Below are 23,839 nucleotides of genomic sequence, written 5' to 3' on the forward strand. Positions count from 1 at the left end.
ACTAGTTAGGTCCCTCATTTAACAGGTGAAAAACTCAAGGATCAGAAGGAAGAAAGAACTTATTAAGACCACAGGGCTTAATGACAGGACTGGGGTCAGCAGCTAAGTCAGCAAGACTTCCTTCGCTGACACTGTGACAGCCCTCCTCGGTTCCAGGTAAACCACTGTCAGAAAAGACTAGAGAAAAAATTCTCAATTAACCAACATGTACTCTCTAAAATACTTCCATTAACTGATACTTCATTTTTAAAATGGATAATCCAAAATGAGTATCATCAAATCTTATGTACATGAATGCCATTTTAACATTATTTATTATTTGAATCATCTTTATTACAACAGAAAAGCTTATGCTTATTTGCAGATCAATTTTTTTTAGAATTTACTAATTCTGAGACAAACATTTCCACATACATAGGCTAGAAAATAAAGAGCATTTAACACGTAGGAGAGACTATGATTTACAGAAATCCTTTTTCAGTATTATACATACACATATCACATAAATATGCAGACATGTAAAGAACATGTACTAGCTCATAATGTAAAACATCTATCTTTCACTAAATTTATGTTATTAGGTCAACAAGTAGTTTTTAATATGCTGACTAAAATTACAGAATTATTAGTTTTCCATGTAAAGAATCACATGAATAACTGCAATAAGTTATTTTTATTTTAGGACGTTAAAAACAAAAATATATTGCTTATGGATAGATACACCTGTAGTAAAAAATATATATTTAATATATAACCCACTAACACAAACTGAATTCAAAACAGTGGTTATCTTAGAGATATTAGATAAGAAAAGGGTCATGAGTGCCTTAGCTGTCTGTGCTGTTCTGCTTTAAAAACAAAGACAAGGCAAGTAACTAAGCAAAGTATTAGCATGCATTTACTTTGGATGTTAGGTTCCTTTTCTTCTTCTTTTTTTTGATAATACTGGGAAATCAAACTCAGGAGCTTGCACCAGGTGCTATCTCTTAGCCATGCCCCCAGCCCTCAGTCCAGGTTCTTGGGTTTCTGTATTTCCTGTAATTTTTGTAATGTTCCCTGTATTACATTTTGAATCTGATTAAATATAAATGTTTAAAATCCCCTTCTTTCATTTCGTCAATACCATATATGCTAAACTTAACAAGTACATAGAAACTGCTTTTGCTAAAAAGCCATGACTCCTTACTTAATACTACAAGTTTACTAAAAGCAGGATAAAAGCCTGTGTATCACATCTCCTTCATCTTAAACTTTTGGGTTTTCTGCAAGCAGGCATTTTAATCATGCAAGGACTAGCTATCTAAAAACTGGTGGTACCTAATCTATTTCATCCTCCTTCAAAGCTGATGCCTCAAAGATAACAATAATTAAGGCATTTTCCTGTCAGCTCTTATGATGTTCTCTTCCAGAACCCCCAAAAGGGTACCTGAAAGTCTAGTCATTATCTTAACTGCAGTAACCTTGGAATCCAAGAACCACAGACAGATCCCTCACTCCCCAAGCAGGACTCAGATTGCCCCTCAAGCAATAAGAACTTCTTCCAGCCACCTTGCAGGACCAGAACTGAGATAATGATGACCAGGACTCTTCAATGCATTCCTCTCATACACAACACCCTGCCCCCACCTGAATTTTTCCTCTATTTAAACTTAAAGCTCATGTTAGTACTCCAAAGACTGAAATACTACTCTCCCTCTTCCCCTGGCCACAGTTAATAAATCTTTCTGTGCCCTTTACCACTACTCATCTCTTTAACTGCCGTATCAGGAGCTAGTGACTGGACCTGACATACTGGAATCCCTGGAGTTGGGCCTCTGACCTTGAATCACAAAACCACCAACATGAAGAAATTATTTGGTACATCATAACAGATGTGAGAATTACTGATTGCCTTAATGACTTTTTAATAATTTTTACTATCTAAACAGCTAGAGTAAAGTATATTCAGTTATTGTGAATTGCCCCTGAGTCTTCTCACTACATAATTACTTCATCCCTTGTGGTACCTACAAGGTATGATCAGGGCCTGTGCTAAAGAGGACTATGCGGAAGTACACGTACACATACATGCAGAGAGGGGAGTTGTCCAGCATACTGACTTAAGTATCACTTTGGAAGTTACTAAGAGTTTCAGTGTCTTTTACAATGAAATACTGTTTGCCTGAGCTACAATTTCTTCTGCATCCACTGTACTTCCTTTCAAGAACTTCCTCAGTATTCTCTGAAATCACTAGTCTAATGCAAGCAGGAGAATATTCACAAATCCACTTACCTTTGTAAATCATTAATCAGACTGGAAAGGCAGAAACACAAGATAACCAGACTAAGTTTAGATCTCAGATGGAACTTTGCTCCTTCTCTAACCTATTGTAGGAGGTTGTCAGCAGTATAAACAGTACCTAAAGATCAACAGCATGAACCATCTCACCACCTTTCCCTGCAGGCACATTTAAGATAAAGCATTAGAATCCAGGATTTAATCCTCCAAAACCTCAAACTTTTTCCCTCAGGCCCGTTTTCACTTAAGCTGGTCTTCTTGCTATAAGCCAACTCCAGCTTTGTTAACTACTGCCCTAGCCTGCAGCTAAAAAGAGAGCTTATGACCATAGTTGATTTCTCAATTGTTGGGGTTCTATCCAGACTTAATAGTCCTGGAGCCTCTTCTCTTTGCCTCAGGCATTTCCCCAAAGCTAGGGGGTAAAAGCTAAATCTCTAACACTAAAAACCATGCAAGTAGGTTTCCTTGTTTAGAAGAGCATCAACAGAAAGATGTGCTTTGCCCTTGGACTCAGGCACACAACTGCCTCCCAAATCAGTTGCCAACTCTTCACGGCAGGGACCACGTGGGCAATTTCTGCACCTTCTACAGATGGTTGACATCTACTGCACACAGACCTACTAAACATAGTACACAGCAAGACTTAAGGAAATGAAAACAGTTATGAAAAACTGGTCAATAAAGTCAAAGAACAGTACATGTTCTAAAAAGTAAGAAAGTAATATCATGAACGTTGTCAGAATTAAGCATTGCAGTTATGACACATCTAAGACTTTTAAACTGTGGCAAATGTTTTGTTAAAATATCAAAATTATAAAAACTAGAAACTTCTCATTATCTCTAAGAGAAAAGGTTTTAATTTTTTAATCTTAATATGTACATGCAAGCATACAGTGAATTTACTCACATTAAGCCAAGCAAATCTCAGAACTGAGGAGGGAAGTGACTGCCATAAATACATTCATTCACACATATATTCCTCATCCATTTTCCTTGAAGAAAGAATAATTCTCATTCAGGTGTAGATTATCCCTAAATATACAAATTGTATTGTATGCACTTAAACACTCATCTACTCAATAACATGTGCTGAGCTCATCGCATGTCAGGAAATAGGTCACTCCCAAACCACCATAGAGGTGGAGATGAAAGAAGGGTGAATCAGTGTAACATAATCTGTCATATACTAGATTCTTTGAAGGTGTAAATATTGGAGCCATTATGCCAGTTATGACTTGGAAGAAAAGGTATATGGAGTGGGGTGACTTCAGTAGAGTGTATCCAGTATCCTCAAAGTAGTGAGGATGTGAAATAGATTTCAAAGGAAGACTCAAACTCCTATGGGCAGAAGGGGTAAGCATTTATGGCAGAGGGACCAATTATGAAAAAGGATGCAAAAGACAAAAAATGTATAGGATGCCCTGAAGTTCTGTGTCCTGGAAGCACATAAAGCCCCACAGCGAATCTCAGAAGAGATTAGAAAGGAAGGCCCTATGCATCACACTGAGAAATCAATATCCCATAATTATTCCTGGATTATGTGACATGAACCAAAGAAAATCTGGCATTTACCACCATACTCCACCACAAATCAACCAAAATCTACCTTACATATTATCTTTTCCTCTTCCTGAGTGGTTAATATTATCTTTCTGCCTTTTGTGATGTCAGTATTTTCCTCCAGACAGACCTGCTTGCCAACTTTACCAACTCCAGACAGCCCAGTCCCCAATTCTCACTACAGTAACCATGGAGGTGTTCCATACTGGCAGCTGCAGAACTAATTCTCCTTTTACAGACAACACCCCCGCCTACCTTTCTCCTCGCCCAACAAGTAGTCAGAAAGTAGAAACTAAATTTTGGTACTCTAATAATCAACATAATAGTGGAAAACAGAAAACTGGACATCAACGACTTGTATGTCCCCTAAAATTCCACCCCAATGAAAATAAGTGTAAAGTGCTAAAATAGTATTTCTTAGTCGTTATAACAGTATGATATTACAATCACCTTAACCTTCTAGCAATAAAGGAAGAAGTAAATGACTACATTTTAAATGCATTTCAGATTGTTGCTTTAGAAAGCTCACTAAAAGCAGGTTTCTTTCTTCCTCACTCAGATACAATATTCTTTTTAAAACCTGTTTCAGAGAGGTGACTTAAGATTTAGAAGTGATAAAGTATGCTGGGCACAGTAGTTCACACCTATAAATCCCAGCTACTCTGGAGGCAGAAATCTGGAGGATAATGTTGGGGGGGGGTAGCTGTTAAGTGAGACCCCATCTCAATCAATAAGCCAGGAGTGTTGTTACATACCTGTAACCCCCTATTACACGGGAGGTCACAGGTAGCAAGGTCACAGTCTGGGGCCGGGTTGGGCAAAAATGCAAGACCCTACCTGAGAAATAACTAATTTGGGTGTGGCTCAAATGGTAGAGGGCCCTGAGTTCAAACTCTAGTAACACACACACACACACACACAAACACACACACACAAAATAATAGTAAAAAGAAAAAAGAAATGATAGAGTAAAATAGTCTGAGTGTATGCACACACACATGAACTGCAAGCAGAAATTTTTGTTTATTCTTCTAGTAAATGAGCACACTTCTTAATTTTAGTCAAGAATCAAACACTTAACACTTAACCTGTATTTATATCGGCAATATTAATGAGAAAAAATTTAATGGGGTGAGGGCGAATTTGCTAAACTAATTTTGTTCAAAAGTCTAAAGGTTCTGAATTAAATTAACACCCCTGTCAGCAAAAACAATTTCTTTTACTCCAGTCAAGCCGAATGAGTCAAGTCCAGCCAAATGAGTATACATCATTTAATCCCCTCTTCCCAACCAAACTCTGAAACCTCCTGTCCCAAGGAATGGCTATATGACACTTTCATACATTATCCAAGTAAAGCACACATTCCCAACTCTTTCTCAGTGAACACTATGCAACCTAAGAAAGTGAAAAGGTCATTCTTCTGTCACTCTTTTACCCACACTCCAACTCTTTCTGACAGTACAATTTCTATGAGTCAATCATATCACACTCCCTTCCCCATAAAAAGGACTAGATTAGCAATACACTCATTCACTACTTCAACGAGGTCTGTGTCCCTTTTATGAAAAGGTGTAATTTTATGAATTGTACTGTTTTTATAGAAATGGTATTAGTGGCAGATGGAAGACATACTTGTTCCTTTGTGAGCAGGGATATGTTTGCTTTTGTTTGTTCCATGGACATGAAAACAACATCTATAAACAAGGAAGATATTCCAGACCTATTTAGTCTTCAGAAAGTATGACAGACTGCCACAACTAACATTTAAATAGCACTTTATGGATTACATTGCAGTTCTTTATTCTTCCTAATCACCTAAGAAAAGTTTTATCAAAGTCTTCATTTTAATGATGAAGAAACTAAAACACGAAGAAGCTAAGTAGTTTGAGAGAGATCACTCAACAAACAGATTAGAAATTAAATCTATATTTTCTGGTCCCAAATATTTTTGCTGAGAGGACTGGGAGAAAGGGGTATGTACATCAGAAAAGAATTAAAATAAGACAGATGTGCATCAGATTCTTCGATATGAAGAATGAAATTAAACTGCAGTAAAAATAGCACATGTATTCAAAAAGTGAGTCCTGTGTCCCCAAAATGAAAAGATGGACGTAATTTACTTTGCCTTACTAGCTCCCAGAAATAGACCTCTAGCAATGAGAGCTGGCTCCTCAAAAACAAGACCACAGTCTTTTCTAGATGACCTACAGGAAAGACTATAGTGGCTGCTATGGAAAATTTCAAGAAAAATCTCCCTTTGAGACCTAACAACCTGCCTCCATCTCCTTGGTCCTCCATCTGAGATCAATAAGTTTCCCTCTCTCTGAGAAGACAGGGTATTTAAAACTTTTATACTAATGTTACTAAGAAATATTAATAAAAAATTGACCTTAAAAATAATAATGTATATAAACTCCTGTGCCTTTGTTTCTTGCCCTACAAAAGAAATTTCTTCCTAATCTACCAGAGTCCCTTCTTTTTACTTAAAATTATTGTACCTGGGTAGAAGGGAAATGGGATATAAGGAAACTATGGATTGATTTTATCCTAATGACAAATTCTCTGTATTCTCAGCCCCAGAAAAGTTTATATATTTAAGGGCTAAAATGACATCAACATCACTACCACCAATACCACCACCAAAACCAACCCCCCCCCACCCCACCACCACCACAAGTCTATCAATGGGCAAAGGAGCAAGGAGCTTCTTAGAGATGCTGAACTATAGACTGCAGACACTGTCCTAACTATGGATCCCAACTATGAGCCCCAGACTAGCAAGCATGGCTTTGACCCACTGGCTACTCTCACAACTCAATTTTCCCACTTTCAGGCAGAAGGATGAAGTCAAAAAGAATAACTAAATAATATTTGAGCAATTAACTTACTATGGAACAAAGGAGAATTGAAATCTTTGATCTTTATATTCTAGTACCCCAAAATTTCCATCTCATTAAAATGAACAAAATTGAAGTACCACATCACAGATGGAGGGACTGTCATTTCAGCTAAGCAGATAAATGGCCCAGGTGTCCCATCCACATTTACTTCATTCCTAGAAGTAAAAGTAGCCAATGGCAGGGCTACTTTCCTGACCAAGTCCCCAAATCCCCTGTTATTTCCAATACACCATGTTTCCTTCATCTGTCTGGAAGATAGATGATCCTTCTGAGCAGAGACTCACAATACAATTAATTAATGAGATCTACCTTCCTGTACTTAGGATTCTTAGTACAATTATCCTCCTTGAAAAACTACCCACCAAGTGCACACAGATTTCTGCAACTCCTCTGTGAAAGACAAAAAAGACAAAGACTTTCATTCCACACACTGAAGGATCAAGTAATATTAACCCATATTACAACTACGTCGGGATATTTAAGGTTATTGGTTTGGGTTCCTATTTTCAGTTGTTTGGTTATTGTGCACATGGACAAAGATAATGGGAGGGCTTTACAAGTCTGGAAAAAGCTTAGACACCATATATAGTTGGTAGGAAGGGGGACCTGTTCCATCTGCACCCATCTGCCCCCTCTACTGTCTAGAAAATCATAATCAACTTTTAAAATCCCAATTCAAATGTCACATTTATACTAATCCAAACTTATACTACACACAACCAGAATCAAAGCAACAGACTTCAGCCACAAAGCTGACTTGTCCCTTCCTTCCTTCTAGAGTTGTCAAGAGAATGCAAAATATCTGATGGAACTGCAGCACTAATCGTAACAAATAATTTTACTTATCTGCTAGCCCAGAACACATTCTAAGTCCTGCAAGGCAGGATCTTAGGGTCATTTCGTCCCCAATGTTCATATCATTGCCTGGGACAGTGAATTTCAAATAAATAAATGTGAAAATAATGGCTCCTGAGGAGAAAAGCAACTAGTATGCATTTATAGAGTGAAATATTGAATTGTTTCATCCCAAACTATCCAACATATTGACTCATACACATTACCTGCTCACTCCAAACAAAGCTAAGAAGCTATATGTCTACCAACCTACCTCAAATGATAGTGAATTCCATCACACCAAATTTCAGATGTATCGTAACTGAAGGGCAAATCATGTGAGAGAATCTTAGGATATCTAGAAATGTGGTATTCTCTGGTCATCTGTGGTTCCTTTGAGCCAAAACTAAACATATCATTAAATTTAGGGGAAAAAAACATAATGGCTCTGAAATTTAGAATAATATGCCAAAGATTATACCACTAAAAAGGTGCCTTGCAGGCCAGGCATGGTGGCTCATATCTGTAATTCCAGCTACTCAGGAGGTGGCGATCAGGAGAATCACATTCCAGGCCAGTCTAAAAAAAAAGTTAGCAAGACCCAATCTCAACCAACAAGCCAGGAGTGGTAGTACACACCTATGATCCCAGCTAAAGTGGGAGACTGTTGTTAGGAGGACTGTGGTCGAAAGCCTGTCCTGGGCAAAAATATGATAACCTATCTGAAAAATAAAGCAAAAGAGGGCTGGGGATGCTGTTCAAGTGGCAGAGTACCTACCTAGCAAGTGCAAACCACAGAGCCTACAAAAATAAAAGTGGCAATGCCCAGATTAGAACCCAATATTATTTTTTAAATGTATGTAATTATAGAGAAGTCTGTTAATTTATGCAACAAACATGCTTAGGATTAGATGGCATTTTGAAGCAAAGAATGCAATGTGTGTTGAGGTACGAGCAGGAATTTATAGAATTTAGAACCAGTTTCCTGAGCTACTAATTTGAGAAAACTGCCCTGTCTTCATTAGTCTTCTGCAGTTGCAGATGGTCAAATAGTCTTGAAAATTAGAAAATGTTAATAAGTAGAAGATAAACAGAAAAAAACAAGTTAAGGTTGGAAATGAAAGTAAAAATGAAAAAGGAGGAGAAAGGGAAGGAGAAGAAAAAGAAAAACATCTTGAGAAATCCTGGAAATAAAAAAGACAATTTCAGGGTCAATTAGCCTATGCTACAATACCTTTTTCATTAGAACCTCTACAAGTACCAGAATAGTGTAACTCAGCATCCTCTCCAAAGTTCTTCCAAACAGCTAACCTATTAAAGCCACCATCATGGTGTCACCCACCAGAGAATCCGCAAACAATCTTTAATCCCAAGAAAGTATCTTCAACAATAAAGGTATTAGATGATAGATTAGGTTTCCAGGTTTCCTCAAATATTTCTCATTTCAGTCACTGTCCATAAAAAGGTTCTGACTCATTCATCATTTTCTAAAAAGTATAACACATACTGATTATACACAAGGGTTTTAGTAGTTGTCAAATCTAGCCTTATCTTGTACAAGCAATCATTCTGACTCTTCTTAAATATTTCAGCAACACAGAGCCCACTTCCTTTCAATGCAGCCCTTTTTCAGTAACTATGTGAAATGGACAAAACCTGCCAACACAGAATGGCTATTTGCTGGTCCTAGTTGAAGCCGTGGGGTATCCACATTCTCCAGAGTGTATGTAGGTATTTTGTATAAACCACTGGCACTATGAAGTTTGTTATTTCATATACCTTGTAGGTGACCATCCACATAGCACATCAAATGGTCTAATCACAGGCAGTCTTAGAAGAATTCTCCATGTTATCAGCAGAGTCCAGAGCTACTTGTATGAGCCTTTGTAGCATACTCTGAGTATAGGTGAAATAGCTGACTTGTGAACTTAAACTTAATCTAGAAAAGTATTAGAAAGGATAAATATCAAAATCCAAATAGAATTATATACATACTATAGGATTATAATGCAGCTTATTTTCCTTTTTAAACATTTCTATATTTTCTATTTTATTTTCCATGAAGTGGAACCTTAATGCTTGTGAAAATATTTTATTAAAAAAAGACATGCACATTTTTATTATAATTAAGCATCTGGCCAGTAAAGTCATAAATATTTACTAGAAAATAAAAGTTGTATGGATTGGGTAAGGTGGCTCAAGCTTTGTAATCCTGGCTACTTAGGAGGCAGAGACTGGCAGCATCACAGTTCAAGGCTAGCCAAGGGAAAAAAAGTAAAGTTTGTGAGGCCCCATCTCAACCAATGCCAGTATGGATGCACATGCCTGGTAGCTACATGGGTAAGCACAGATAAGAGGATCAAGGTCTGGACTGGCTTGGTCATAAAGGGAGACCCAATCTCAGAAATAACCAATGCAAAACGAGCTGGCAGCATGGCTCACTGGGCAGCACAGTTCAAGAAGCAGAATGCCTGCCTCACAAGACTAACAGGCCAAGTTCAAGCCCCAGAACCACAGAAAAAAAAACGAAGAAAGAAAAAAAAAAGCTGCAGAAGCAACATTTTATTGATTTAAGACTTCAGAATGAAAATTTTGTTTTTCAATGTAAAAAAATATAATAAATCCAGTGTACCTAAGGCCTTAAACTTGTCTATGATCTTTCCAAGCACCAAAGCAAAATGGAGACATTGTGCCTGTTCTTCACTATAAAGAAGTGTTTATTAGTGCCAAATATGAACTTAAACCAGGAGGCACTTAGTTATATAATGGAAAAGGTAGTAAGCATGAGTTTTAAACATGTGCCTTGACACAAACACATATTTTCAACAAACACACAGGCTAGGCAGAGGAAAAAGCCATTTAAAAAGCAAAGCAACTGATTTAAGTCCAGCATTTCACTTTCATATAACTTACCAAAGTATGTTTCTGAGTTTGCTCCCCCTGCCCCCGTACCCCCCAAATTCAAAGTTAAGTGAAAACCCCAGTCATTTAAACCACTTGTTTGGCAAGTAGATATACTATAGTTAACCACAGACACACCAGATTACAGGCAAGTGGGTTTTGAAAATGCTGAGGTAATATCTCATCAAATCAAAAGTACCACTTTAATGTCGCAGGCCATCTGCATCATTATCAGAAACCACAAGTAACTGGGTGATTTATTGGAAAGAAGACAATGGCTGAGTCAGAAATTTCCATCTGATGGGGTAAATGACTGGGGATGAGAGAAGATGAAGAAGGGAGGAGGGTAGCAGGGTGGAAATAGCAATTTTTTGCTCATACTGGTAGCTCTGTTAGAAAGAGATAAAACTTTCCACAAGGAACTCCAGTTAACATAAATGATTTTTTTTAATTAACACAACTTCACAAGCTTCCTATTGTAGGCATGAACTTTATGAATTAGTGTTATCATGAAACCAAAAAAAATTTTTTTTTTCTGGCAGCAGTGACAAAACTAAAGCTACCCCAGAAGTTTTAACTCAGATCTTGTCTATTCTCAGAAAACACAGATGCAGATATTAACCTCAAACACTCAAGCTGAACTTCCTTTCTTCTCAAGGAACATCTCATAATCTGAAAAAGAGCTCATTTAGTCTAAGTCCACACAAAGGTAGTCTTGAGTCTTTTTATTCCCACTATGTGGTCACTAAGGCTCCCTTCAAAACTGCAAGTGATACATCTTCCACACGGCCCCTAATGCCAAATGGAGCTGGTATTAGAAAAGTTATCCTTAAACTGGACCAACATCTGTATGTTCTATTGGTGCATCATTATTCTAAACTTTAAGGTTATAAATTTTTTTCACACTACACAAAGTCACATTCACATACTTCAATTTCAGTTAATTAAAATAAAATCTTCAAAATGCAGTTTTCCCCAGTTTCACTAACCACATTTCCAGTGCTAACATAGTCACATGAGGTGATGGCTATTATTTGGGACAGTAGAGAATACTGAGTATCTCCACCATCTCATAGTTCTGTTGGATAGCACTTCTCTAGACCAATAATCGCAATGTGACAAAGGACAGTGCTAATTTAGACTACTGGCCTACTCAGTAAAACCATGTTAACTTTCACATGCACGTGTCCACATGTGTATGTGTGCAGCTGCAAGCACACTTTTCTACCATCATTGCGAGGATCTTGAGTTTATTACTGGTCTTATGTTAGCCACCAGTTTATCTTCAGAGTTCCTGTATTCTGAGATTTCTCCTACAGTTCCTTTTCCTCAGCCCTAAAGTTGTGGGAGTTCTGCTAATCTCAGCAGGGTGAAAAGGACAAGAGATACTCTACATTTATCAGGCAACCCGTGCAGATAACCGCAGAGAAAAATTAAACTAATCTCTACCTGGAAAGGAGTTCAATTCTTAAAAAACAACTGCTATTGCTTAAACCACCAAATCTCTAATTCTACAACAAACACCAATGACTTCGGGGTGTAACTAGCAAATGGTTCTCCTAAATTTATTGTTTTCTCAACCTTTTTAAAAGAATAATTATACTTTACATAGGTGATCTACTTCATAATTATTCAGGAATATTTGACGTTACAAAGCAACTAAACTATTCTTACTTTCATAAAAAATGAATGGAAGCACTCGTGCTGTTTTAATTTTTAAATGGATTTGTAAAACTTCATAATCAATCATGTAGAGATGACTATCAAAACTACACTTAGAAAAAGATTAAAGACCCATATGGGTTTTTCTATAGTACCTGCACAGACACTGGTTCCATGAGGACTCTGAATACATATTGCACCAGGAAGTGGCTTTGCTCACTAATTAAATAATCTTGTATCATTTATGCTTGCCCACCTATTAGAAAAATAAAACCATCAATAAGAATGTGAGCAGTGCAGGGAGTTTTTTTTTTTTTTTTTAAGGTACTCACAAATTACTCTGATAGAGACAGTCACATCTTCTATGTAGAAAACAAAAGAGCACTGACAGTCACAGGACAGTCTCAAAAGGGTAAACATTATATAAGCAGCAGCAGTCAGAACTTTTTCAAAGCAATTTTTCTCTAAGAATATCCAGCTAGTAAGAATGTATTTATTCTATTTTGAGTCTGTGTATCCCTAAAGAAACTCCAACCTTCTGCTGTCTCACTATTTGAATGGCACTTTTCTTGGCATTTAAACAGCCCTCAAATGGTTTAGCAGCCAGTTCTCTGTTTGCCTTAGCCTAGAAAGAAAAGCCACCCATCTCCTTAAACCTCTGTAGAATAAACTCAGTGATGCCCATTAAAACCCAAAAAATTACATGTAACCCAACTTAAGTACACGTTTACACTACAAGAAGAAAACCCAGGCTGGTTTATTGGCTTCATATGACAAGAGTTCCCTTAAGTATTAGTTACTGCATGCAAGTTCTACTTTTCCTTGAGTCAGACGTTCACTTTCAAGTACTCTTGTGCAAGTAGACACTTTCTAGCACTTTCTTGTCTACTAGGATTTTAGTAAATTCATTGCAATTTCAAAAAGTCAAAAGCAATAATCAAAATTCCCAAATGACTTAATTACAGATAGCAAGCATGAAGTATGTAGATCACGTGAAGTATTCTTAGACTCTTGCTCCCATAAAACACACTGCAACACTCACAATTCCACTCTGGTAACCATTTGTCAGAACTCCATATACACATATCCAGTAATCTTGGTACATACAAATAAAAAACTAGGAACAGAAACAAATGAGTAAATCTTGAGATTTTTGAAATTCTATTCTGGTATGTTACCATATACTTAATAATTGGTCGTGTTCATGAACTAGAAATGTGTCTGTCTAAAAGACACCTTGAGATTATGGTTTCTTTCCTAGAATCAACTCAGTTTAATATTAATCTAAGGTGGTGTCTCTACAGAAGATCAGGAGACTTCATAGTTATCATGTAAGTAAGCCTGCATTAAAATCAAATTTCCTCATCTAAAATTACCATCTATACAGAATAAGAAAATGACCCCATAGTAAATTCAAAGCAGTGGCTAGTCTGTATGTCAGAGTATATCCATAACATTCCTACACAGAAAACAAGGAATTGAACAGAGGTTTTAAGAAGGGTTCTGTCAACCACTTTGCCACTCTATCTGAATTCATCAGTGGGGTAATTTGTTTTTTCTCTTGAATAAGAAATTTGTATGTACTTAAGTTACATACATAGGAACTTTTTATAGTTCTCCACTCCAACAAAGGCTAGAAAAATCAACTGGTACTACGAGAGGAGAGAAGCAAAAATCACAGAGATAGACTCTGATAAGGAAGCTGAGATCAAAAGCAAACAGAGTGAACAGACTGGCAACATGAATCTGCTCTGAATTTTGTTTAGATTTTAAGGAGTATTTCAGAGAAAAAGAAACATCGACTTTAGAGCTATTCAGAACAGGATACAAATATTGTTTATTATCAGCTAAAAGACTTTGAGCAAATTATTTAATCATTGAGCCTCACGTTTCTTGTAAGGTAAAGATAAACGCGGGGGTATGGGCTGAGGAAAGATTTTTCTGTGGCTGTTAAGTTACAGTTAGATAGGAGTAAGATGTTCTGGTGACCTATTACACAGGTGAGCACTACAGATAACGATTGAGTACTGCATATCTCAAAAATCTAGAAAAAAGAATTTCAACTGTTTTCCCCATAAAGAAGTGAAAAATATTCAAAGAAATACTTACCCTTACTTAAGCATTATGCAATGTACACATGAAAACATTGTATGATACCTCATAAATATGTGCTATTTTTGTAAATAAATTTAAACTAAAAACATAATAAGAAGTGTTGTAAACTGCATGAAGGGCATATAGTTTCTACTACTCTATAATAAATTCAATAAATGAAGATTGTTACTATACTTGGCACCAAAGTTATTAAAGTATTATACTTTTTTCTCTCAAGTATCTCTTGTAATCAGATCCCACTAAGTCAATGATTGCACAGATCGAATCAGTCCAGTGCAGAGTCTATACCGGAATATGAAACCATGGCCTGCTCTTAATAATCTGTAGATGTTTTCTGGCAAAGAATGTTTACTGCATTTCCACAGCTTTTTCTAACGCCTATGTCCAGCAGAGGGATAACATATTTCCAATACATATTATGGGCATGAGTTAAAGGAAAATCAGAATGTCTAGAGTGTTTGATAAACCCCACCAATCCAAACTTTTTTCAGTTGAATGTCCAGAATTTAGCAAGCAAGTTAGAATTCTATGTGAATACAATGTGATTATAGTTTGTGAACTAGAAGAATTATCAAAGCATCCCAATCAAGAATGGTATTGGGGGAGATAAATGAGAATGATGGAGGGGGTGAATCTAACTAAGATACATTGTAAGCACTTTTGAAAATGCCAAAATATAACCTCCCCCCAGTACAACAATACCGTAATAAAAAAGAACGGTACGAGAAATGGAATGAGAAGTTGAAAAGGGTAGCCAGTCAAAATCCAACCAACCTATTAACATGTAGATTAAAACTCTGGCATGACTAACACTAGAGAGATTTTCTTAATTTTTGTACTTTGCAATACTTTAGTAAAAACTTTGTACCAAATCAACATGACATTTTGGCATCTTTACCGTAAGAAATATGGTTATTCCTTGCCTAATTTAAAGAACTATAATGGCTTCATTATAACATATAAAGCTTAAACAAGGTCAAATACAAAGAGCTATGCTCTTAATTCTAGATTCCTGTCAGAATTTTAGTTCTGGTTCTGTCAGCAGCTCTCCAAATGAGCTTTGACAAGCCACTTTTCAAATAAGAGCTTCATGTCCTGACCTATAAGGAAACTGTCTAAATTATCTTGAAGAACCATCCTGCTAAGATACAGGTTTGTGTGAAATATGGTTGACTCAGTATAAGTGATATGCACATGCCTCTTAGACAACGAGCACATCATAAAAAATGTGATCTCTGCAGTCTTTATGAAGCTCATCCATACAGGGTAATTGGCACCCTAACCTTCTTCCCCACCAAATACTGCTTTCATCACTGTTGCTATTGATGTCACTATTTCTACCAAACAAAACGACAAAATTCTGCTTTAATTCATCTGCATAGTAACTTTAACCACCAGTGTATCTTTAACCTTTTGTTCAGTTGGTACCTTATAAAAAGGTCTGCTTTTCCTATTACAAGTGGCAGTTCTCACAGAACCTGCATTATCAGGGTAAAATGAGACCATGTTATCAGTCACTAACTGTCCACTGAATACAAATGCAGACTGTGTCATTTACTAAAAGGTTTCCTGAGGCCAGATGATCAGGGTACAGCCTGGGAAAGCTAACACCTTCCATATTCACGAAGTCTTGAAGATCATCACATTTTTTAAAGTTCATCTCGAATGTGTTCTCTTGCCCTGGATTTCTCTATGGAATACTACTGAACGCGGGCTTCAGTACCCCACACAGTATACCATGGCATGCCCCTGAACAGGAAGTGAAAGGAAACCAGGACAGCCTGTGCCTGTGAATAAGGTGAGCTGTCTACCAAACACCTCTCTGCTTCAGAGGATCCACTTGCCTCACTTGTTTTTAAAGGGGTCAAAATTATTTAGACGATTTAGAAAGCTTATATCTCTCTGGAAGCAGAATTTGATTTTTTGTAGTGCTGCATATTTTTAAAGTGTTAACTTCTCATATACCATATGAAGCTGAACAAGTCCATTCTAAAATAAGTACAACTTATTCATCGCAAAGCAGAAACTCTGGAGTTTCTTTTGCTCAAGCTTTTCTCTCTCCTTTTATTATAAGCCATTCCATGTTTGCAATCTGAATATCATTTTAGTTCCCAAACTAAAACTTTCAAATTCTATACTATTGTCTTCCTGGATAGTCAATTTTTTAAAAAATTCACGTTAGACTCATTTAGTTAACATTTTAGAAAAACATCCTCCCCTTTAAGAAGAAATCAAAAGGAGAAAACAGTGCACGTAAAAATTCTGAAATGAACCCAACACTAAGAAAACAGCTGCATGCACTTGCAAAAGCAATACAACCAACACTGGTAATGGAGGCATTACCAGGGCCTTGCAGAACTAAACTGAACCCTGAAACAGGTGAGAGTATTGCCTCCAATGGAGACTCCATGGCTTTATACCTTTGGAGTTAACCTTAACACCAATCCCTAGAGAAATCTGAGATGACACAATTCATATAACAAAAAATCAATACGATTCATTTCTAATCTCATACTCCCACCCTGCTGAATTCATACAAAGAACAGCTCTTATTCCTGTGTCACTAGGTCATAATGCCCATAAGCTCAAACTGTCAGATATTCTGACCAGTTTTCTGAAGTACCTTCTATGGGTTCTGAACCCTAGGAAATACTGAAAACAGTCAGCTATTAATCTTGTCTTGGGAGACTAACAGACCAATACAGGCAATGAAACCATTGCTTAACATAGTAAAAACTTCTGTGAGGTCATGAGTTACCCAGTAAAGAAGCAAGGCAGACTTACAGAGAACCACTACTAGGCCTAGGGTTTGGGTAGAAACAGGCTATATTTAGATAGGGGAGAAGGAAACTCCAGACAGAGAGTTAGAGTTAAGCCTCACAGGTGCACTGATGTGGAAAAGAGAAATGTTGGAGTACAACTTGAATGCTGTGATGGTACTGAATGCACACCATGGCTTTTTACAAAGTGTTTCCACATCCAGCTCTTCAGTTAACTCCAGACAGTAAACCCGGATATTTGACACAGTAAACATTATTCCCATGAACACATAAAAAAGCCAGAACTTAAAGATACTGAGTGTTTTCTCTGAGTTGTTACAACTAGTAAGTGGTAAGAAGAAATGCAAAATCAGTTCTTACAAATCTAGGCTTAAATTAGTTCTCTTTATATTCCAACTAAGATGTCAAATTGGATAAACCATTTAACAAAATGGTAAGCTAAGGCAAATATTACAAAATAACCACAGGAAGAACTTAATTACTGAAAAGATACTTGCAGAAATGTGTAGAGTAAAAGGAGTAGCTTTCTATACTTGCATTTAAAATGTAAATGAAAAAGACGTTTGTATTACATGCTGCCAAGTAAGTATGAATCAGAAATGTGTGCCTCTCCTGCTTCTCTTCAAATGCATGACTCAATCCAACATGTGTTCCCCACATTTTTAGGCAACACATAAGCAAACTCATAAACTGAGAACAGAAAGAAAGCTTAAAAAAGAAAAACAGCTTTGGTAAACTTTATAATTAAATATGAATACAAGAAACACCAATAATTTCTACTGCATCTACTCAGTAGATTTCATGTTTCATTTAAAAATTTGTTTAAAACAAATTAAGACCCTCAAAACAGTCTATGGGAAACACATACCCATCAAATTTCAAGAACCAATCAACACTTTTCATTTACAAAGCCAGAAAGGGTTTTGTAACAAGGACCTCACTCAGTCACCATATCCAACTTCTTGTAGCATTTCAGCAATGTCCTCTTTAGTTAATGATCTTTCAAGGATTAGTTCTACGGAATTTCTGTAGGGAACAACAAAACAAAAGAAAAGAAACAATTTGTGGGTACAATAAAGCCCAATTTATAAAAAGGAAGACTGACCATAGAAATCAGGAAAACAATAGAAGCAGACATGTCAATTAAGAATCCAGCTATCACTGGATGGGAACATTTTCTAGGCAAAGCCAGAAAGTGTCCACAAATGCAGACATTGAGCGTGACTAGCCCTTTCTTTCTAGAAGAGCTGCTTGCCCAGATGTCAGGGCAAATAAGAGAGCAAATGGGAATTAGGAGGACTTAATTAAGTCCTTTTTTCTATTTCTCCACTTAGATTTCCCCATACTCACAAATGAGTGAAATGTGCCAGCATGGTGAGGTGAGACCCCCATCTTAAGGGGAAATAGCTGGACATGGCATGGCACCTGTAGTCCTAGTGATAGCGGGAAGCATAAAACAAAGAGGATCAAAGCCCAGGCAGGCCTAGGTAAAAAATGAGATCCTATCTCCAAAATAACCACAACAAAAAAAGGGTTGGAGATGTGTTCCTGCCTAACACTCTTGGAACCCTGAGCTCAGACCCCAGTACTGCCAAAAAAAAAAAAAAAAAAAACAGTGAATGTAAATGTAATACTTAAAAAGTAGATCATGGGCTCTTCTGTTGTCAGTAAACAAACAAGCCTTGTTGTTGAAGGGAGGCAGTGAAGAGGGAAAGACTAAGTCATTTGTATTTTTACTACATGTACTTCAAAGTCCTAGAGTAAAATTTATGGAAATTTACTCAGTTTTTATGACTCATTAGAAAAGAAAAAGCCAAAAAAGTCCAGTGGACACTACCCTGATGATGGTCATTGAGGAGCTTTATCAGGACTGAAAACAGTCATCAGACTCAAAGCTTTCAAAGTTTGCCAGTGAATCACTCTAGGTATATGCCTCTGACACAAATTTCTCAGAAGTGACACTTCATTTATGCAAATGCCTAACAGGTTTTGAACACAGGCAATTATTAAGTAATGAGCTAAAAACCACAAACTTTTTAAAAACTGGATCTGTTAGGTCTGAGAATGTAACATAGTGGTAGAGCACTTGTCTAGCATGTGCAAAGCCCCAGACTCAAAACAAAATTAAAAAGCTGTCAGAAGAGTTCAGTCAAGGGCACCATCATATTAAAGCTAGGTTATAATAGTAAGTGTTCATATTGAACGATTTTTAAAAGAAATCTTTTTTTTTCTATGAAGTAACACATAGTAAAATTTTAAGCTTTGGAAGTCAGTCATGAGATCTTTGCCACAACTATTCATCTCTGCCTGTCGCACAAAAGCAGCCATAGTCAACATGTAAATGAATGTATGGCTATGTTCCAATAAAACTTTACTCACAGACTGAAATGCAAGTTTTTCATAACTTTAACATATCATAAACATTCTCTTTTTTAACAATTAAAAACTGCAAAACCCATCAGCTCATCTGCTGTATAAAAACACACTGCAGGCCACTACAAAACCTTATAAAATTGTAGGAAGGGAGCACCCTGGTATTGGGGCAGCTACAGTATTCTCTCAGGTATGTGTTTTCCAAATGCCCATGGCATACACAACGTCATATACGTAAAAACTACAGCCCCCTGAGACCACCTCCAAGAGAGTAAGCTAATGTCAAGTAAGGTCAGGAACAGGTTTTTAATAAAGCTCCCCACAGCAAGATGTAAAAACCACTGACATTATTTGCAAGCTACCTATCTGTTAAGATTTGTATTCAGAGTATGTAAAGAACTCTGTAAGATCAATAAGAAGAAAATAGTCTGAGTATAAAAAAAACAGGCAAAAGTTTGAAACAGACACTACAACTAAGCATAAGAAAAATGGTTAACATCATATTCATTAGGGAAATGCAAATTAAAGCCACAACGAACTGCCAATACTAACCTACTAAATAACTAAAAAGAAAAAAAGACCCAGACAGTATGAAGTCCCAGCAAAGATGGTGCTCATATTTATTGCCAGTGGGAAAATAAAATGGTACAGCCACTCTGAAAATGAGTTTGACAATTTTAACATATACTAGCCAAATGACCTGGAAACCCCAATCAAGGTGCTTATTCAAGAGAAACAAATGTTTATGTACACACACACACACACACACACACCTGTATGTAAATGTTTGAGGCAGCCTTATTTATAACCACCCAAACTGAAGATCCCAATATTCTTCAACCAGTGCATGGATAAACAAAGTGAGGGATAGCCATATAACAGAACACTACTGAGCAATGAAAGGAACAGAATTGATGACACACACATACATTAGGCTAAGAGGAAAAAATCAGACTCAAAACCTATTTATGGTATGCTCCTATTTATATAACACTTTTGATGAGGCAAAACTAAAAAAAAAACAGAAAACAAGTCAATGGCTGGCAGAAGTTGAGAAGTTTATGCTTATAAACTATTACGGTGGTTACAAGACTATGAGTGTGTCAAAACTCAGAACTACATTCTAAGAAGAATTAATTTTATTGTATATAAATTTTTTCTCAATGACCTTGACAGGAAAGGACCAAAGAAAGGAAAAAGAAAGAAAGAACTAATAATATATAAACAAAACTGGTTGTATACTTGGTTTTGGGCTATTGTTTTCACTGTTATGATAGCCTATGGATACCAACTATTCTATGCATACATACTTTTAAATGAAATGGTGGCAAAGGGAGATAGTTCTTATCTGTCCTGTCTGTCTGTTCCTTTTTCTTTTTTGTTTGAGACAGGATCTCAGTATGTAGCCCACACTGGCTTGGAACTTGCTGTGTGGACCAGGCTGGCATCAAACTCTGGATCCTCCTACTTCCACCTCCCAAATGCTAAGATTACAAATGTGCCCCGCCACACCTGGCTTGTGACCTTTTATCCACTTTTATTTTTGGTAGCACTGGGGTTTGAAATCAGGGCTCATGCTTGGTAGGATGGTACTCTACCACTCGAGCCACACCACCGCCAGCCCTTGTCATGTCCTATTGTAAGTAATATCTGAGAACTCTTTTGCACTATTTTCTAAATTTAAACATGCAGAACACTGTGAATTCAATTATATAAATAATCCCCAAAGTCCTTTTGAATAGGAAGAGCAATCATCCTTTGTAGGACTTAACCAAAAATCTAGGATATCCTAGTTTTGTATTTTTGAAACACAGGGCATCTTTAAATGGGTCACCAGCTAAGAATGTTAATCCAACGACACTTCCAGTAGCTACCTCAGAAAGTGTTTTGCCACAGGTAAAATTCACTTATCTTAATAACAATTTTACAAGAAGTGAGAACAGATCATGGTCCATGGTTTTCTTTGAGTTCATTCCCTAAAAATTCGTTTTAGAGTTCAGGTCCTTAAACATTAGCCCATTCTTGAAGGCTGCATATAGCAGACAGGACATGCTTTTTTTGTGTGGGTTTTCGGTAGAAAAAAAACACTAAACCAGAAAAACATGGAAGCAGGAGTGTGACTTCACTCCTGCAAGTCCATCAAAAATTTAAAGCTCAAATAATGCGTAATTAAAAAACAAAACCTAGGATGACTCGAGCATCCACGTGAAACATCACCCCAAAACAGCTCAGAAAATCCTTGAAAAAAAGTCTTGCCATTCATTCATTTTCGTTGTACTATTTAAACCTGATAATATTAAATGAAGACTTCAGAAATTAACCTTATATATCTACAGAATAATTTAAAAGAAAAAGAAGAAAGGGAGGACAAAAAAGGAAAGGCGGGGAAAGAAAGATCGAACTGTTCTAATTCTAGATCCAATGTGCCAATCCCAAGTAATTTCACCTCAGGGACTTAGTACAACTCACTTCCTGTCTCTGACACCCAGATTTTCATCTGGAAAATGGGGAAATTGACCTGGATCAGTAGTTTTCAATGTTTTCCATTCTGGGATTCCTTTTTTAAAAAATATTAACTCTTAGAAGTTGTCTTTTCAATATCTGTCGGTTTTAAATATTTTAAAAGTAACATTTATATACATTTGGGAAAAATACATTTATTCATTCAAGAAGATATTGCATGCTCATGTATAGTAATAAACTGACAGTTTTTTTTCCCTTAGGCAAGAGGCATTTTTGGTACACATATGAATTTAAATTTGGAAGGTTCTTTACAACAACTCCATGTATTCAAACTACAGTGGAGAACATATCTGTGTACCACTGGCATTTTTATTATGGAACTACCTTCACACAACGTGTGACACACAGAGGGTAATGATTACTATTTTTAAAAAACCTGTATCTAAGATTCCATCCAGCTGCCACACTGTCCACCTGAGAAAAAAAATTCTTGTTTTCACTAGAATTCTGTTCTAATAATCACTACATTCAAGGAATAAAAAGCAAGAAATTACTTTTGAATTTTCTATGCTGAAAGTTTCTACATTGGATTAATTCTACTTACAAAACATACATATACAAAATAAACATGAGAAAAATTTACTTTATAAATAAATTTTACTTTATAAATTTACTTTATAAATTTAATCCTGGCATTACCGGTGCAGTTAAAAGGTATCATCTCTGCTCTTTAAGAACTGACACTCTGAGAAGGAACATGAAATAATCATGTTAGTGGTAGGATTTCCAAACCACACATCATGCACTCATTCACATGTTCAAATATTTACTGAGTATTTGCTGGATACATGAAGCCAGAGAAGAGTAAAGCAAGACAAGACACAGCTGGAAGAGATCCAGCAAGGGTCTCATTAAAAACACCAATAAAAACTGCTACCACATTTTGAGAAAAAAAGAACACCCATAATGGATATCTTACAAATCCTACCACCCCGTCAGGTGCCTAGTGTGCAGGTAGTAAGTTTAAGCTCTTGGGGCTAATGGGTTAACTTACACTTAATGTTGCATGTTTCCCCTTTCTGGATTTATGCCATTGATTAACTTACCCCATTATTCCACTCAGCTGCCCTACATCCAAAGAAAATCAGTGCTTTCTAGGTACGTTTTCTTTGATAGACATTTCCAAAACCTGAATTGAAGTTTATCTTTCAACAAAGAGTAAGGATTTACTTGCAAAATACCTGTGCCTCAATCCAAGTGCACTGAGCATAGATGTTCCGGCATCTTGCCCACACACAGAGTTCACCAACTTTGGCAGTGATGAAGCTTTCCACTTGAACAATAAGAACACAAAAAAACAAGATTTGGGCTGGCAGAGTGGCTCAAGTGTTAGAGTGCCTGCCTAGCAAGAGTGAGGCCCTGAGTTCAAACCCCAGTACTGTAATAAGGAAAAAATATATATTTGAGGGAACTGCTGAAGGGAAAGAAAAAGGAAGGCTGATACTGGAAGAAAATGGGAAGGTTGAAATGAAATTGTTAAGTAGCTAAAAGTGGAAAAACTAACACTTAAGTAATTTCAGAGAAATAATAAAATGTAAACGCATTTAGAATGGCTTTGATAGACAAGCTAATACTCTCAAACCAAACTCTGTGACAATCCAAAATCTTGATTAGATGGAGGAAATGGTAAAATTGCAATTATAAATGGGCAATTCAAATTAAGTAATAATAGGGGACTCTAACTCATGTGAGAAGAAAAATGGAAAATCTTGATTGCTGTTTTAAAAAGAAAATTCAGTGAAGAAGCTAACATGGCTAAAAAAAAAAAAAATCTAAGTTTCTCAACTGAAAAAAGTACTCAATTTTAGAAACATGCAGTTTTAGCTCCAAATTCTAACTAAAACACTCAGAATACAGTTGGAATCTGCCTCATCCTTTGCCTAACATTCACACACTGCTTACTGCACTTCAGT

General features: G+C 36.6%; 1 protein-coding gene across 4 annotated transcripts in view; it reads right to left on the reverse strand.

Annotated features, from left to right (window-relative positions):
• Ccdc50 (coiled-coil domain containing 50) overlaps positions 1-23,839 on the reverse strand; it is a 63,686-nt gene that overhangs the window by 36,887 nt on the left and 2,960 nt on the right. Inside the window, exon 2 of one of the 4 annotated variants that reach the window (XM_074073520.1) lies at positions 17,899-18,056. The exons of the other annotated variants lie outside the window; for them this stretch is intronic. Within the exon in view, the coding sequence (XP_073929621.1) occupies positions 17,899-17,902 (4 nt within the window). The 5' untranslated portion in view covers positions 17,903-18,056. The remainder of the gene's footprint in view (positions 1-17,898; positions 18,057-23,839) is intronic. 4 annotated transcript variants of the gene reach the window in all.

This window comes from Castor canadensis, chromosome 5 (assembly GCF_047511655.1).
Source record: "Castor canadensis chromosome 5, mCasCan1.hap1v2, whole genome shotgun sequence".
In the NCBI taxonomy this organism is placed as follows: Eukaryota; Metazoa; Chordata; class Mammalia; order Rodentia; family Castoridae; genus Castor; species Castor canadensis.